The sequence below is a fragment of the Amblyomma mixtum genome, chromosome 6, assembly GCF_055824585.1.
Source record: "Amblyomma mixtum isolate Tamu chromosome 6, ASM5582458v1, whole genome shotgun sequence".
Classification (NCBI taxonomy): domain Eukaryota; kingdom Metazoa; phylum Arthropoda; class Arachnida; order Ixodida; family Ixodidae; genus Amblyomma; species Amblyomma mixtum.
The window spans coordinates 155,203,117-155,217,905 of record NC_143017.1 but is presented as its reverse complement, the minus strand read 5'-3'; the positions used below and the strand labels follow the sequence as shown (position 1 = coordinate 155,217,905).

The following is a 14,789-nucleotide window of genomic DNA, read 5'->3' as shown; positions in this document are numbered from 1 at the left end:
TTGACACTAAAGCTGTGCTAATGCTGGAACCGTTCATATAAACTTATTTATATTTGGGCTTTTAATCGAACTTCGTTACTGAGTGATCATGGAAGTTTTTTTCTAGTTTTTCTATGTTTTGTCAATGCTAGAATCCTTTAAGCTTAATATTCACGATACTTCTATGGTCTTCATGTTTAATGGCGGTCATGCGGTGTTTTGCTTATTTCTGTTTTTGTTGCCAGCAGTCGTGATCCTAAATTTCCCTCTACAGCTGCCTTCCGTAGAAAAATATACTTCGTGCCGACTACTTCCAGCTGCTGTCTTGGCAGCTGTATCCACAAATGCCCAACAACCCGAGCATGGCTTATCTCCTAGACAGTTATTCAGTGCTGAGCCAGGAGATAGAAAATCTCTTCATATCCTTACGCAATCAGCCCACCTGCTTACGTCTGCCCACTTGAGTGTGCCCACAGATACACATGGCCAAGCCCATCTGCCTTGTTCACGAAGAGATGCTTATACGGAGCTCTATCTCGGTATGCTTGACGTAATTAGCGGATTTTCCCCCGCAATCGCTTTGGTGCAGACACGTGATGTCGCTCCTGTCTGCCACATAAATTACGCCCAATGACGAGGCAGCAGGCGTTGAGAATGCCGGCAGGCAGACACTGAGTGGACCTAGGCGTCGGAGGACATGGCTCTTAGCGGTCGGCTGGCTCTCGTGACGGGGGGCTCGAGCGGCATCGGTGAAGCCGTCTGTCATGCCTTGGCCGCGGAGGGTGCTACCGTGGTAGCGGCAAACAGGAACGTGGAGGCTGCTCGGAAAGTGGTCGAATCGCTACCAGGTCAGTGAATCATCGACGTTTCGGGCAACATGACTAATTGGATTGGTTTAGTTTGGTTTATGGGGGTTTAACGTCCGAAAGCGACTCAGGCTGCAAAAGACGCCGTAGTGAAGGGCTCCGGAAATTTTGACCACGTTTTGACCACGTGTGCTGTGCGATGTTCACTGACATCGCACAGCACACGGGCCTCTAGAATTTCGCCTACGTGGAAATTCGGCCGCCACGGCCGGGATCAAACCAGCGTCTTTCGGGTCAGTAGCCGAGCGCCATAACCCCTAAGCCACCGCGGCAGCCCATGACTAATTGGAAGAGAGGTATAACTTCCTTCTTCATGTGAAGCACCCATGATAGCTTCACGGTAGAGAGCGCTATACTGCCACGTAATGCATGCGTGCTAGCGGCTTTCAATACCATGTTGAAATAAGGATCTCAATAACAGGAGAGGAAAAGCTGGCCCTCATAATTTAAACAAAGTGCTCGCGTAGTTTCGACGGCCTGTTTTCTATATGAAAACAAGCGGATAAGTTGTTGGCCAAGTGTATGCCTACTTTCTAAAATTATTATATGGTCTGTATTATAAACAGCTGGCTGCACTAGGTATACATATAGCAAATGCTGAGATCGTCTGCAGTCACATTGTGCTTGTTACATGGTTATGGCTCTTAATTCTCCCAAAAACTGCCACTTCAGCCAATCTGAATTTAGTGCTGCAACGCCGCCCACGAAAGTGTATCGAGATGCCACATTTTTACGTTTTGTTTTCTTGCTGATAATGGTGTGTGAGGCCTAAAGGACGATAAAACTGCAGAAAGTACAAGTAAGCCCCAGCCTAGTGGTCGCGTCTTGTTGTCTTTAGTTGGGGCTGAAACATGCACTAAAGAGAAATCTGAACTCGTCTTTTTGTCGCGGGAACTCCATCTACATGTTCCGAACGATATTAGAAACTTCGAATTATTGTCCTGTGGGGTCGATTTTTCTGTTTAAATCGGATTAAACGTCCCGGCTCCCGCCTTTTTTTCAACTCACCGCTGAAGGTAGGAAGAGTTAACTAACGCGTGGAGTGTCTTTTAGGCAGTCGGGTGACGGCTTCGATTTTGCTTTTATTTTGTTTTTTAGGTTTCCGTGAATAAATATATTCAGTAAGAGACAACTGCAAATTAGGCCCACGGAAATAAATATACGCGTGGAGTCTTTGCCTTCGCCGATTGGTACGTATCACTCCGCCGGTGGCAGATCGGCAAGCCGCCACGGGACTGGCTGAAAGGTTGGTGACTCCTCCTGAGTCAGCGGTGAGTTCAAAATAAGGCGGGAGCCGGGACGTTTAATCCCGTTTTAATTAGAGAAATCGGCCGCACAGGACAATAATTCGAAGTTTCTAAGAGTGCTCGGAAGGTGTAGATCGAGTTCGCGCGGTAAAAGTACGACTTCAGATTCCTCTTTAATGCACCATTAAGTTTTTCGCGCGCTGTTACGTAGAGAACTCGGTGCACATGAATGCAGCAAGTCAGTGACTATTTAGCTGCTTCGTTGCCAAACTACGAGCCGCAATGATATCTGCTGTTTTTTTTATTCACATTAGTGCGCCTGCCATTGAACACTGAAAATAAAATTTAGGGCAGAATGAACTAGGTGGTCTTTTATATCAAGGAGCCTGGTAGCTCGATACGACCGCCACAGTCATCGTTTTCTTACATAGGTATAAATATCGTATTTACGCCGCATTTGGGCCGACCCCAGACTAAAGCGACTTCAGGATTTCCTGCGACGAAGGACTTTTAAGTTTCCTTAGAGACACAGGACTTATGTGCACCATGTGAAAATTGAATGTTCCTAAGTGCGTGCGCACAGCTTTAGTGTGAACGTGGACCTTTTGAAGTACTGCCATTCCTCAGCTCGAGTATCCTGTTAGATTTATTACCGAGGTGAAATCTCTGTTTGTCGTTAAATAAAGCCTCTCATAAGCACAGCAAATGTTGACTTGCATTCTGCAGGAGGCTAGTGTACGCACAGAGCAGGGTCCTTCGCCCGCGTGGTATTAGATTTACTTTTGCCTTGATTTTGTTCATTTACAATAGATAGCCCCACTCATTGAAGTTGTCGTTGCCTCGGATTCTATCCTGCAGGAAATGTGCAGCACCTGGCCCTGCATGTGGATGTCGGAGATTCCTCTTCCGTTGAGAAACTCTTCGACAACATCAGGAGCGCATCCACTCTGCCGCTGAGCATCGTTGTGAACAGCGCAGCCATTTATTGTCAGTCACTTCTCGCCGATACGACGGATGAGCTATTCGACGACATTATAAGAGTAAACCTGAAAGTAAGATTGGAAGTAATTCAGAACAATTTATGTGTGATGAAAGGTTATTACCACAACTGCCTAAATCCATTGCTTCTAGCAGACGACATCGAAAGTTGGTGAAACTGACCTCGTCTAACATAAGGGAAAAGAGGTCTATACCAAAGAGGCTTACTGATACTTAAGAAGTGTTGAACGAACTGCACGTTTTAACTGTTCAATATGGATCGGTGGTTATCACATTTTTGTGCCTAGAACGAGGTCATGAATTCAGCTGCTGGCTGCGCCAGGTGCATTCCGATGCGGTAAAAATTTTAAAAATGATATGGTGCTCAAGTTCGGATCTGTCCTACGGTAAGGAAACCCAGATTGCATAAATGAAATTAAAATGCGACCATCCAGCATCGGCCCCCTAAAGAAAAGCAAAAATTGCAGAAAAATGCGCGACAGCGTATTCGGTTAATCCCAATATATGCAGGTCATTCTTTACTTTACATTAATGGATATCGGGGAGTACTTATACCACTGCTGGCGTCGTGATGCAGCGGTTAAGCGACGCGTCACTGCTCTGCGATGGCAGGTGCTCCCACCGACGGGCCTTGTGCGGCCCAGGTTGCTGTTCCTGGGCGACCAATCATTAATTTAGCCGCTATACCTGCCCCGGTGGGCAGTTCGCTCACTATCCGGTGGGCAGGTTGTGATGACGCAGCAAGGTCACGTCACCTAGGTAGACCACCTGCCTCCTATAGGTTGCTCTCTGGGGACCACCTGCCAGAGCCATGCCCATGACTTTTCGCTCACAACTCCGACGCCGACAACACCAACACCGGATTTTCTCTGAATGGGGACTTTAACGCTGTCGCGTTTAAATATAGAGGATCAATGCGGTTAATGCGGCACAGCATTAGTGCACTAGTGCTTCCCTCGGGTGGAGTTTCGGCTTCCACTGACGGGTTGAGAACCTGTGAGCGGGTGGCGTGATCCAGTTCACCGCGTTGCACTCTGTACCCTCACTCCGCTCTCCCAGTCCAATTCAGTAACCACACCGGGAGACTCCGTAGCCCTTGTCTTCGTATTCCCTCTTCCATTTTCCTCATCTCCTCTGAAAGTGAAGAGGGTTTTTTTTTTCCTTTCAAATTTTGCCACTTGCCAACCGAGGCTTTAGACGGACGGACAATTTTTTCAAACGTGGAGGCTCTAAAGCTAACGTAAAAAAAATAAAATCTTTGCAGTGGGTTCCACCATTTGAGAACAGTGATGGGCTCAAAATTAAAATACTCGTTTACCATTGACCGTCAGCTAGCTGCTTTAGCATTCCGCATGCGATGGCGTACGAAGTGAAAAGTGCACTGCGAGATTGTTGTCATCCTATGTTTCGTCATTTATGCCCAGATTTAATCTGTATGTACCACGCTTGAATCGTGAGAGCTAACAGAATGAAAGTTCGGGCTTGCGGGTAATTAGTGGAAACATTCGTATCGCCAAAAAAAAAAATACACCCGGGCAAACGAGAGAAAACAAAGGACAAACCAAACATTTTGTTTGGCACCCATAAGCTTTTAGAAAAGGTGGACAGGAGAAAGAGTATTACAAACTACTTATCCCAATCATCACACGAACTTTGAAACCAGGCAGCCGAAAATTCCAGACACAAAAGGCACAAGCTTTCTAAATGTAAGCGCTAGCCCAGCCGCAGTCAAGTAAGCCAGTTCTTTTCTTGACACCAATAGAGAGCAAAACCTAACAAATATTCAGTGCTAACCTTCGTCATTTCAGTAATTGAAATGCAATTTTTCAGCCCAAAATTTGACTGTCCTATGTGTGTCTCTTTCCCACGTCCTATCTACTTTTGCGCTGTAAAAATGAATTCGAATGGCCAAGGCTGACTGGCCCGTCTTTCTACTCTAATAAGTCTAATAAGCGGAGTTCATAAATCCAGGAAAGACAGTTATTTGCTAAATGACCAGTGCCCCTTTTGCGCACTGTTTTGTGGCCTTCGCGTACACGTTCCTTTATGCATGAACCTTTATTTGCATATTCCCACACGAAGGAGAAATCTGACCACATTACTAGCGCAGGTAACAAACGGGCCCCGATGCTGTGTCGAGCAAAAATCCGCTTCTCGACTGTAGAACACGGGGATTTTTACCCCCCCCCCCCCCTCCCCCCTCCGCTTCACTTTCGTTCCGCCAAGGTTGCATGTTGGCGCCACTGCTGCAAAGTGTTGGAATGTGTACACTTGCGCACCGCAGTTTAAATGAAGTTTGTACTCTGTTGTCCCCGAGCTCTCGCCTACTGTGTGCTTTATGGAGCGTATCGTGCGTAGCATGTGTACGTTCAGATGTGACGTTAAAAAATAGCCATACCATTAACAATTTCCATAACTTGTGATGATTTTTAATCGCTAGGATCTACGAACTTTTCAGAGAAAATTTATTTATTTGCCAATAGTGTGATCCTGATTGCCAGGCTCATACAGGAGTGGGTTTTGCAGTTCCCGTCAAGGAGACAGTGCTTGGTTACACGATGTAAAATGCACAGTCACAATAACAAAATACACATGAGAATCAACAAATAAATAAAGCGCTTGGTACATGTCTTAGAGGGCTTCACTGGCTGAACAGGCCTTCAGTTTTCTGAACGAACAATTCAAGTGTGCCCGCATCGACACAATCACGTGGCAATCTGTTCCATTCTTGGATGGTCAACGAAAAAAGGAATATTTGAACGTGTCACTGTTTGATGGGAAAGGTCTGATACATTTCTCATGATTAATCCTGCGCGAGTGGTGATAGGGTGGTTTCAGATATGTAGTTTTATCTATGTTAACGCCATTGTGGTACGGAAGGAAAATAAATTTGAAAGCAGAAACACGACGGCGATTAGACAGTGATGGGATGCCAGCTCGGATGCGCATGTCACTCACGCTGTCATGCCGTGAGTATTTCGAGTAGATGAAACGAAGGGCCATGCGCTGTATTTTGCCAGCAAGCCTGAAATCTGTCTCAGCTCGAGCGGTCAGCCAGATACGAGGCCGCTGCTCGGTTGCTATCGTTAAACTCCACGTAATAGGCATTGCAGGAAACTGAGCACACATACTATAACCCGCATTACCCAAACAACATCGCTCTTGCCAAGATTGCTTAGGTGTACCGGCTGTGCTGTGTAGGCACGAGTGGTAACGCTGAAATTTCAGTGTCATCGAGGCCCTTGTAGTGCACTAAGCGTTTCCCGCAAAACCATTTATTTTGTCCAGAACCTTAAAGGCCTGAAAAACGTCCTGCTACTACATTTGCCTAATGCTGAATTATCCCACAGCAGGAAAGAGAGAAAACGAGAGAGATTAATTGAACAAGAAACCGCGCAAACTCAATGGTAATTAACTGTAGCAGACATAATGACCATAGTCTGTGGTTTGGCTATTTCTCTCCGCAGGGTACTTTCCTCGTGACGCGAGCCGCCAGCCACGAGATGATACGTTCCAAGAAGGCTTTACCCGAAGGAGGCGCAACCATCGTGAACATAGCCAGCATCGTGGCCAAGGGTGGCTGGGCCAACATCGGCGCCTACAGTGCTTCCAAGGCCGGAGTCGTGGCCCTCACCAAGACGGCGGCGCAGGAACTGGCAGACCACGGCATCCGCTGCAACGTCGTGCTGCCTGGCTTCACCGAGACCCCGATGGCGCAGGTCGTGAGTGAAGAGTACAGGGCCAAGCTGCTTGCTGTAACGCCGCTCAAGAGGGTCGCCGAGCCGCGGGAAATCGCCGAAGCAGTCAGATTCCTTTGTCTGCCTAGCGCTAGTTCCTTTGTGACGGGCGCTGCCCTGGAAGTCACTGGGGGACTTTACATGTAATTGACGCGCGGTAAATGGGCGCTCTTCTATGAAATCACAAAGCTTATGTAGTCGACTACCGGGGTTCCAGAGAGGGAAAAGAGAGGGAAAATAAGTTTACTTTGTTTCAGCACCTTCACCCCCGGGCTAGAGGCTGTTCTGCAACTGACGAGAAGGTCTCGCCCGGCAATTTTCGGAAGGACTTAACAGTGGCCTGAAGAAGAAGGCATATGTGTTGCTGGATTCGAGAACTTGCTAGATGTGAGCAGAAGAGACCCGTGCACGCTGCTGTGAACCCAACTGGGAGGCAGCGAAGGTTGCCAGCAGCCCATGATTTACTGCCACGCTGTGAATTGCGGAACCTAGATGTGGATTTAGCGATAAAGAACTTGACTGTGCAACAGTCTCTCAATGTGTTAAGGTCTCTCAAATGTGTGGTGTGGACATTTGGGGGTGCACTGAGCCTGTCCAAAAATATCCTCACTGTCGAGAAAGCCTTAGCAACAAACACCGCGCCTCTAGACTTTGTCACTATGCGCAGCTGTAAGATCGCAAATTTTGTCGTCTTTATGTTATCTAGTTGGGAGTGGATCAAAAAAGGCCGTGAATGAACAAGGAGCAGGTATTCTTGAAAAGGCACCCTATGTGTTCCGGTAGTGAAAGCTGGGCAAGTTGTGACGTAATAATGGTGACAGGAAATTCAGCGCCACGCAAAACGCAACACAAAGAAAGCTAGATAGTTGGGTCAGTTGGTACACATTGTCCCACACTGTAATACTGACGGAAAGGCCAAGTGACACACAGAACAGCGTCAGAGAAGGAACAGGAACAATCACAGCAAATAAAGAAGAGTGGAAGAACAGCGCTTAAATCCAGACGTCGTCGTGTATTGTTCTCTGTTCTTTCTTTCCTTCCTCTGGATTGATTGTGTGGAACACAGTGTTGAAAATAGCACCGACGAAAAAAGGCCCAGATGAATATTAAAGTCGTGTCTTGAGGAAAATGTATGTACTTCTCTTTATCTCTCCTTCCGTCGACGCTGTCCGCACAAATGAAAAATGATCTGTACAAACCTGCATAGCTAATCTATGGAGGCATGGACTAAATGACCACTCTTAGGAGAAGTTTTATTCCTCTTCTAATGTTTGTCATTTCAAGAAAAAAATGTGATATCACTAAGGGCTCTTCGAAAACCCACTACTCACTACATGCCCATTCCATCAGCGCTACTTTAGTGGTGCGGGAAGTCTACTCTAATTAGACTAATCTATATTCTGTATGCCCATTTTTCAGATGGACAGGACAGGTATTGCCTCCACAGTTGGTCGCTGACCGACAGTGCTTTTTTGTCACACGACTTCGTCACATGACTTCACCACATTTACAGAGGAAACCTCACAGAACTAATTCGGTTGCAAATAATCACTTGCTGTAGCAACATAGACAACTTTCTGCGAGTCATTGCCTATCAGTGTGAACTGTTGTAGATAACTGAGCATTTATTTTAAAAAATGAGTGCACGTATCACTGCTTTATTTTGCATGCTTAGTGGTGAAATAAGCACAACCAGGCGTCAACTGTTCCAAAGCATCGAAGCCGGCGTGACGTCAGCCCTGAAGAGGAACGTAGTAGGTGGAGTCTTCACTACTGCTCCAATGACAGAAAAGCATCTTTGCCCTTTCAGCGACTCACTGACGGAGATCGGTGATGCTTGGTTCACCGTGGCTAATATGAACCCAGATACTTCTGCCATTTAAAATGCAGCTCCTCCTACTCGCGTGTGATGTTCTCAGTGTGCGTTTTCCTCACCTTCTTATAAATGATGGTGCGCTTAGAAGCAAATTCAGGGTAATTAAAAAATCTCGGAGGCGAATATGCAGAATTATGCTGCTTTATCAAAGATCATTAAAATGAGCAGCGAAATCGAACTGCTGTTTGCGGTCGCTGTTTGTCTTGAGCTGGCAGAGGTCAACCTTTTTGACATATCTTCAGTGAGTCGTGTTTCCTTCATGAGGACACAAAACTTACAGCAAATTGGTTTCCTGACGAACCGTTTTTCAGTAAGCTGGTCTGCACAGTGTTTAATATCACACTCTCTTGTATCGACTACGCACTGACTCCGCGTAGACGCCGGAATGGTTGCACAAGATTCATCATGCTGTGTCACGTCTGTGGATTAGCCGTGCCGTTGTGGGCGGCAGACATTTTTTCCTGCAGTGTCCTTGTTTTCGCGGCTAGCGTCAGACATGTCTGCACTACATTATGAGGTTTAATTGGCTGCTGGACATCACTGCTTGCGTTGTGTTCATGAAGGTCCAAGAACTATAGAAGGTAAGCTGAAAATCTTAGGGGGCACTTGTCTATGCATCCCCCTATGTTCCTTGGGTTTGATTACTGTTATTTTGCTTAAAATGTGCATTTATTATAACGAGCCCCTCATGTCCACACATATGCGCATTGACTTTCTGGGGCAGTGTCAGGAGATATATCATGTTTTGCCGATGAAAGACAGGCGGAGAAGTTTAAAACATGACTGTGAGGCTAACAGCATCTGCCCTTAGCACCACTACCAGCATGAACAGTGCCACTTTAAATCGGATGTCATAGTTACGGAGCGTACCCTGCACGCATAACTAATGTCATCTGCTGATATACAGCACAATCTTAAGTTTTCCTCTAGAGTTTTGCCCCATACAAAAGAGATAGCGCGTGCCGAATATCGACCTCTTTTGCTGGCTTATCTCCAAGGCTTCTTTTGAACTCTGACTCAAGAGGTAGAAAATATCTTCTATGTACGTATATAAACAACCTGTACGCCCCATACTTCAGACCTTTTCCTTGCGCAGAGTAGTGGACGCACACACAAACACACTGCCGGTTACCTCGCTTGGAAAGAGCTCTTTCTTTTCCCCGCTTGCTTTCTCGGCATGTTTGAGCTACGCAGATTTCACGTGCACAATGACCTGGCCAGATGGATGGATGGATGGATGGATAGAAGCGCCCCCTTCGAAACGGGGTGGTGGCAGTTGCCACCATGCTCAGCTTTTCTTTCTTTATTTTAGTTCAACTGTGTTGTCAATTCTCATTAAGAGTCGCCATCTTCTTTATACGGTTTCCTACACTTCTAACCTTATGTCACATCTCTGCTTTTCAGCCACCAATTCTCTAATCGCTTTTTGCTAACTTCCACTGCAGATTTATTTACATGACCATTGTTATCTTTAAACCCTAGGGCCTCCGGAAGAGTGCCTGTGCCTGCATCGACATCCGTACGGACACCATCACATCTGAGTATGAGGTGTTCAATTGTTTCCACAGATCTACAACGCACTGCACATGTGTCATCTTCGTTAAATTTCTTTTTGTAGTTGCGCGTTCTAAGACACCCTGACCTAGCTTCAAAAAGTAGGGCACTGCCTCTTGAGTTATCATAGAAAAATTCTTTCCTGATCTTCCTTTTCCAGTATCGATATAGTTCTACACTATGTTTCTTTTCCATTGAATTAATCCAATTTTTTACTTCCGCGTTTTTAACCTGTCCCCATAACCTGTCATCCGTCCTCATGACAGGCATACTTGCTGGTTAATTTTCCTGTCTTTTTCCGCCACTGTGAGTGAACGCTCTTTCTGTATAAGTATTTAAATACCTGAGCTGCCCACCTGTTATCCCCCAATTTCCTCAGGCGTTCTTCATATAGTATTTTACTCGTAGCTTCCCGTGCTTCGAATGATGCCCAGCCCATATCCCCTTGTACTTCCTCGTTTGTGGTTTTGCCGTGGGCACCTAGTGCTAATCTTCCAACAGCTCTCTGATTTACGTGTAATCTTGACTGAACTTCTGCCCTTAAGCACAGAACCGCATTGCCGAAAGTAAGCCCCAGCACCCTTATTCCTTTCTAAATACCTCTCAGTACTTCATATTTGCTGTACCCCCATAATGCCCTATGTTTCATTATCCCGGCGTCTCTTCGTCCTTTTGCCCTAAGAGCCTGTTCATGCTTTTCCGTGTATATCTGCCCTTCGTTTAGCCATATTCCGAGGTATCTGTATTCGGCCACTTTGGGTATTTCGTGGCCTTGTATTGTAAGCACCTGATCAGTTGTATTGTTGAAAATCATCACCCCTGACTTAGTTGCGCTAAAATTGAATCCTAGAGCGTCTCCTTCGTCTCCACAACAATTAACCAAAGTTTGTAAATCTTCCTGGCTATCTCCTAACATTACAATTTCGTCCGCATACATTAAACCCGGGAGTCGCTGCTCAACTACATTTCCGCCTAATCTGTACGACAGATTATAACCTAGATCACTTTTTCTAGCCTTCTTTCCATATTTATCACATAAAGCATGAACATCAGCGCTGATAGAGGACAACCTTGCCTTAATATTTTGTGCACCCCCAAGGTTGTGCTACTTTTTTTTCCCTTCCCATATAAATTTCAACTTTATTATCTCGGTAGATTTCCTACAGAAAATTAATTACCTCATGACCCATACCTAATTCCTTTAATATGCTCCACAGGAGTTCCCTGTTCACATTATCGTATGCACCGCTTATGTCCAGAAAGGCTAAATAGAGATGTTTGTTTCCCGGCTTAGCTATTTCTATGCATTGGGTAAGCACAAACAGGCTATCATCTAAGCGCCTACCCCTTCTGAATTCGTTCTGAAGTTTTCCGAGTATCCGATTGCCTTCTACCCATGACTGCATTTTTAATTTCACCGCCTGCATTGCCAGCCTGTACATAACGGATGTTATCGTAATCGAACGGAAGGATTTTATGTTCATCTTATTTCCTTTCCCTTTATAAATCAAATTCATTTTACTTGGTCTCCAGCTGTGCGGAATTTGCTTCTTTGTTATGACTGTCTCCAATGGTTTTATCAGCGCTTCCTTCCTTCTTGGGCCAAGTTCATTAAACAGCTTAATTGGAATTTCGTCTATCCCCGCGGATGTGGTTTTAGGAATGTTTGCATCCTCCTTTGTCCAGTTAAGACTAGTCAGTTCTAAGCTGTCTCTATTGTGCTGTCCTGTGTTCCCGCCTCACTAGGGGAGATTACCCCATTGTCGTAGCTAAAAGACGCAGCTACAAATGACGTAATGTAATTCACAGCGTCGTCTCCCTCTAAATATTTTCCCTCAGAATCTTTAATCTGTTCCTGCTTTCTTTGATTTGTTTTTTCCAACCAGCTCATATGGTTCCAGAATTTTCTTGGCCCCCTTTATTTGCCTCGCGAACTTCATCGAGCCATTTATCAGAGGACTGCTTTATTTTAGCCTGGACTAGGACCTGAACTTGCTGTTTAGTTTGTCGATAAGATTCCCATTTTTCGCCAATTTCCTCTTCAGATAACTGCGCCCTCTTTGCTTCTCTGTGTTCCCTTGAAGTCGCCCGTCGTTGTTCGATGGCCTCCTAAATTTCCATATTCCACCAGCTTCGTGGCTTCCTCTTTCCTCTCCAGTCTCCAGAGGGACTTGAAGCCAGCGCCCTCTACCACATAATTTCCGTACTTAATGTTAGACTCTGAGAATGCCCGGGACCGGGGCAGTGCGTGGACTTAGGGTTCGATAGACATGACCCTTAGCGGCCGGTTTGCTCTTGTGACGGCGGCTCGAGCGGCATCGGCGAAGCTGGGTCTTGCATACGCCACCGAGGGTGCCACTGTGGTCGTTGCGAACAGGCACGAGAAGGCCGCGCGCAGAGTGGCCGAATCGGTACTGGGTCAGTGAGTTGTTGACATTTTCAGCAGCATGACTTACGGGACAGTATCGTCTTCGTAGTCTGGTGAAGGTAAGTTCACAGCGCAGCGCGGAAAGCAGTCCAAATAAGGATCATGAAGTTGCCCGGTCTTTGAACCTTATGCCGCCAATGCTTCGAGCATGGAAGGAAATAAAGCGCCGATTAAGTGAAGAAAAGAAAAAGCGAAGTCGCCAGCCATAGCCTCCTGAGAAACAGAACTTACGTTTCCAGGCAAGGCCGAAAATTGCGGAGCTGTGTTCTATGCTGACGATATTGCTGCAAAATCTGCAGGAGACCACACTCACATACCGCAGTTTAACTCTTTTGCCCATGTTATGAAAAAATCAGAGAAATAAATATTACCTCTATGGCAGGTAATGGTTTATGGTTTTGTTTAACGTCCTCTGCGGATAACTTCGACCACCTTGGTATCATTAACCTGCACTGACATCGCACAGTACACAGGTCTCTAGCATTTCGCCTCCATCAAAATTCAACTGCCGCGGCCGGGATTGAACCAGCGTCATTCGGATCAATTGAGCAACATCGAATCCCCAAGACGCCAGGCATCCTCTAATAAGCACCATCAACTCATTCCCCAGAGGGAAAATCAACTGTGGCCCTTGTGTCAAAAAGGTGAGGAGACATTTACGTCGTCCATGACTTCAGGCTCTTGACCGTCACTAACCTCATTTACAGCCTTTGCACAAGTGCTAAAGGTGTCGATGAGCGCTTTGGCTGAGAATAATGCCCATCTAGCTGGTCTCCAGAATGGCTTTCGGTGGGATCGGCGACTTGAGGATAAACTCCTTACCCTGAGCCAGTGCATTGCGACTGCACAGAAGGAAGAACGCGATCTTATCTGCTCCTTCTTGGATGTTTCGAACGCTTATGATAGCACACCGCACAGTGAGCTGTTCTGCAACCTCAAGACGCTAGGGATGCCACAAGTATGGCGAACATCCTTTGTCGCCTCTGTGCGAACTTCACAGCCAAGGCTTATGCATGCGGGGTGGAACCCGAGGAGGTACCAGAGTAGAGGTTGCTGAAGTAAAGATGTTTCATGTCACCCTTGCTCTACACGTTATATATGCAGCCCCTGTTGAGCGATATCTGCTAAGATCAGGGCTAGAGTTCGCACTGGATTTCGTCAACGGAGGGTTCAAGGAGAGATCTTCACCTGCTCTAGGGTTTTTGGATGTTATTGTACCGCTGGCAAACAAAGCGCAAGGAGTGCAAGTGCTGTTCATAGTTTTACCTAAGTTTTGCTTCAGTGCCGAAAAATTGGCCGTACTGGCATGCTTCCCCGTGTCTTCCAGCACCGTAGGCCTACACAAGCTACTAAGTGGAGAGTCGCTGTCTATGGCCTCAGTTTACCGGTATCGAAACGTAGAGCCAGGGTATGAATCGGTCTACGCAGCGCAACACGAGCTGGAAATATCCTACAGAGGCAGTGCCTACGAGGTGTGACCGGTTCCTCGTGGTACGAGAGATATGGAAGATGGTGCACGTTCCCGCCCCACCATTTGCTAATACCATAACTTGCTGCGCCGCAGCAACGCGGGAGTGCTGAAGCGAACCCAACGCTCAGCTGGCTCCGCGATGCCACGGCAACGTTTACAATCAGTCCATCCAGCGAGACCATGGGGCGACCTTCGAGGCACGCGAGGCGCGAAGGAGGCATATGCCGAGCTTGACGGCTGAATTAATCAAACAGCTGGGCCCAGAGGGTGGTCGTCAAGTGCACCGCCTCGGAGTACGTCAGGTGGACCTAGAGTGATTGCAGCACCTGCGCAAGCGGTGCGTCTTGTTCGGCCGCCCCGTGAGCGAGGATAAAGAGCACGAACGGGCCCAGGCGGTCGACACCAAGGCCCATGAAAAAGATAAAGTTGTGCACGAAATCCACGCTTCAACTGAGCACGAGATTCAAACAGGAAATCAGAGCGGAAAAACTGTACGACAACATTGTGGGCAGCAAACTCCTCTTTGAGACGCGGCAGGAGCGGGCGCTCTTCCAACGTTTGCCATCCGACAGCGCTAATAATGCAGACCAGAGTGTGCAGGATGTGCTGTGCCAGTGATTGAACTGCGGAGC

At 46.7% G+C, this 14,789-nt stretch overlaps 1 protein-coding gene across 1 annotated transcript; it reads left to right on the top strand.

Moving 5' to 3' along the window:
- The first annotated feature begins 466 nt into the window (after nucleotides 1-466).
- LOC149340897 ((3R)-3-hydroxyacyl-CoA dehydrogenase-like) lies at nucleotides 467-7,961 on the top strand. The gene is made up of 3 exons (XM_089549820.1): nucleotides 467-827; nucleotides 2,951-3,144; nucleotides 6,559-7,961. Exons 1-3 carry the CDS (start codon nucleotides 677-679, stop codon nucleotides 6,973-6,975), a joined length of 762 nt encoding a protein of 253 aa, XP_089405946.1. The 5' UTR covers nucleotides 467-676; the 3' UTR covers nucleotides 6,976-7,961.
- Nucleotides 7,962-14,789: the final 6,828 nt, after the last annotated feature.

Excerpts from the sequence above, each read along its gene's own strand:
- LOC149340897 (XM_089549820.1), top strand. The coding sequence starts at position 677 with ATGGCTCTTAGCGGTCGGCTGGCTCTCGTGACGGGGGGCTCGAGCGGC. Across the intron at positions 828-2,950 it reads AGTGGTCGAATCGCTACCAG|GAAATGTGCAGCACCTGGCC; the intron begins GTCAGTGAATCA and ends TCTATCCTGCAG. Across the intron at positions 3,145-6,558 it reads TTATAAGAGTAAACCTGAAA|GGTACTTTCCTCGTGACGCG; the intron begins GTAAGATTGGAA and ends TTCTCTCCGCAG.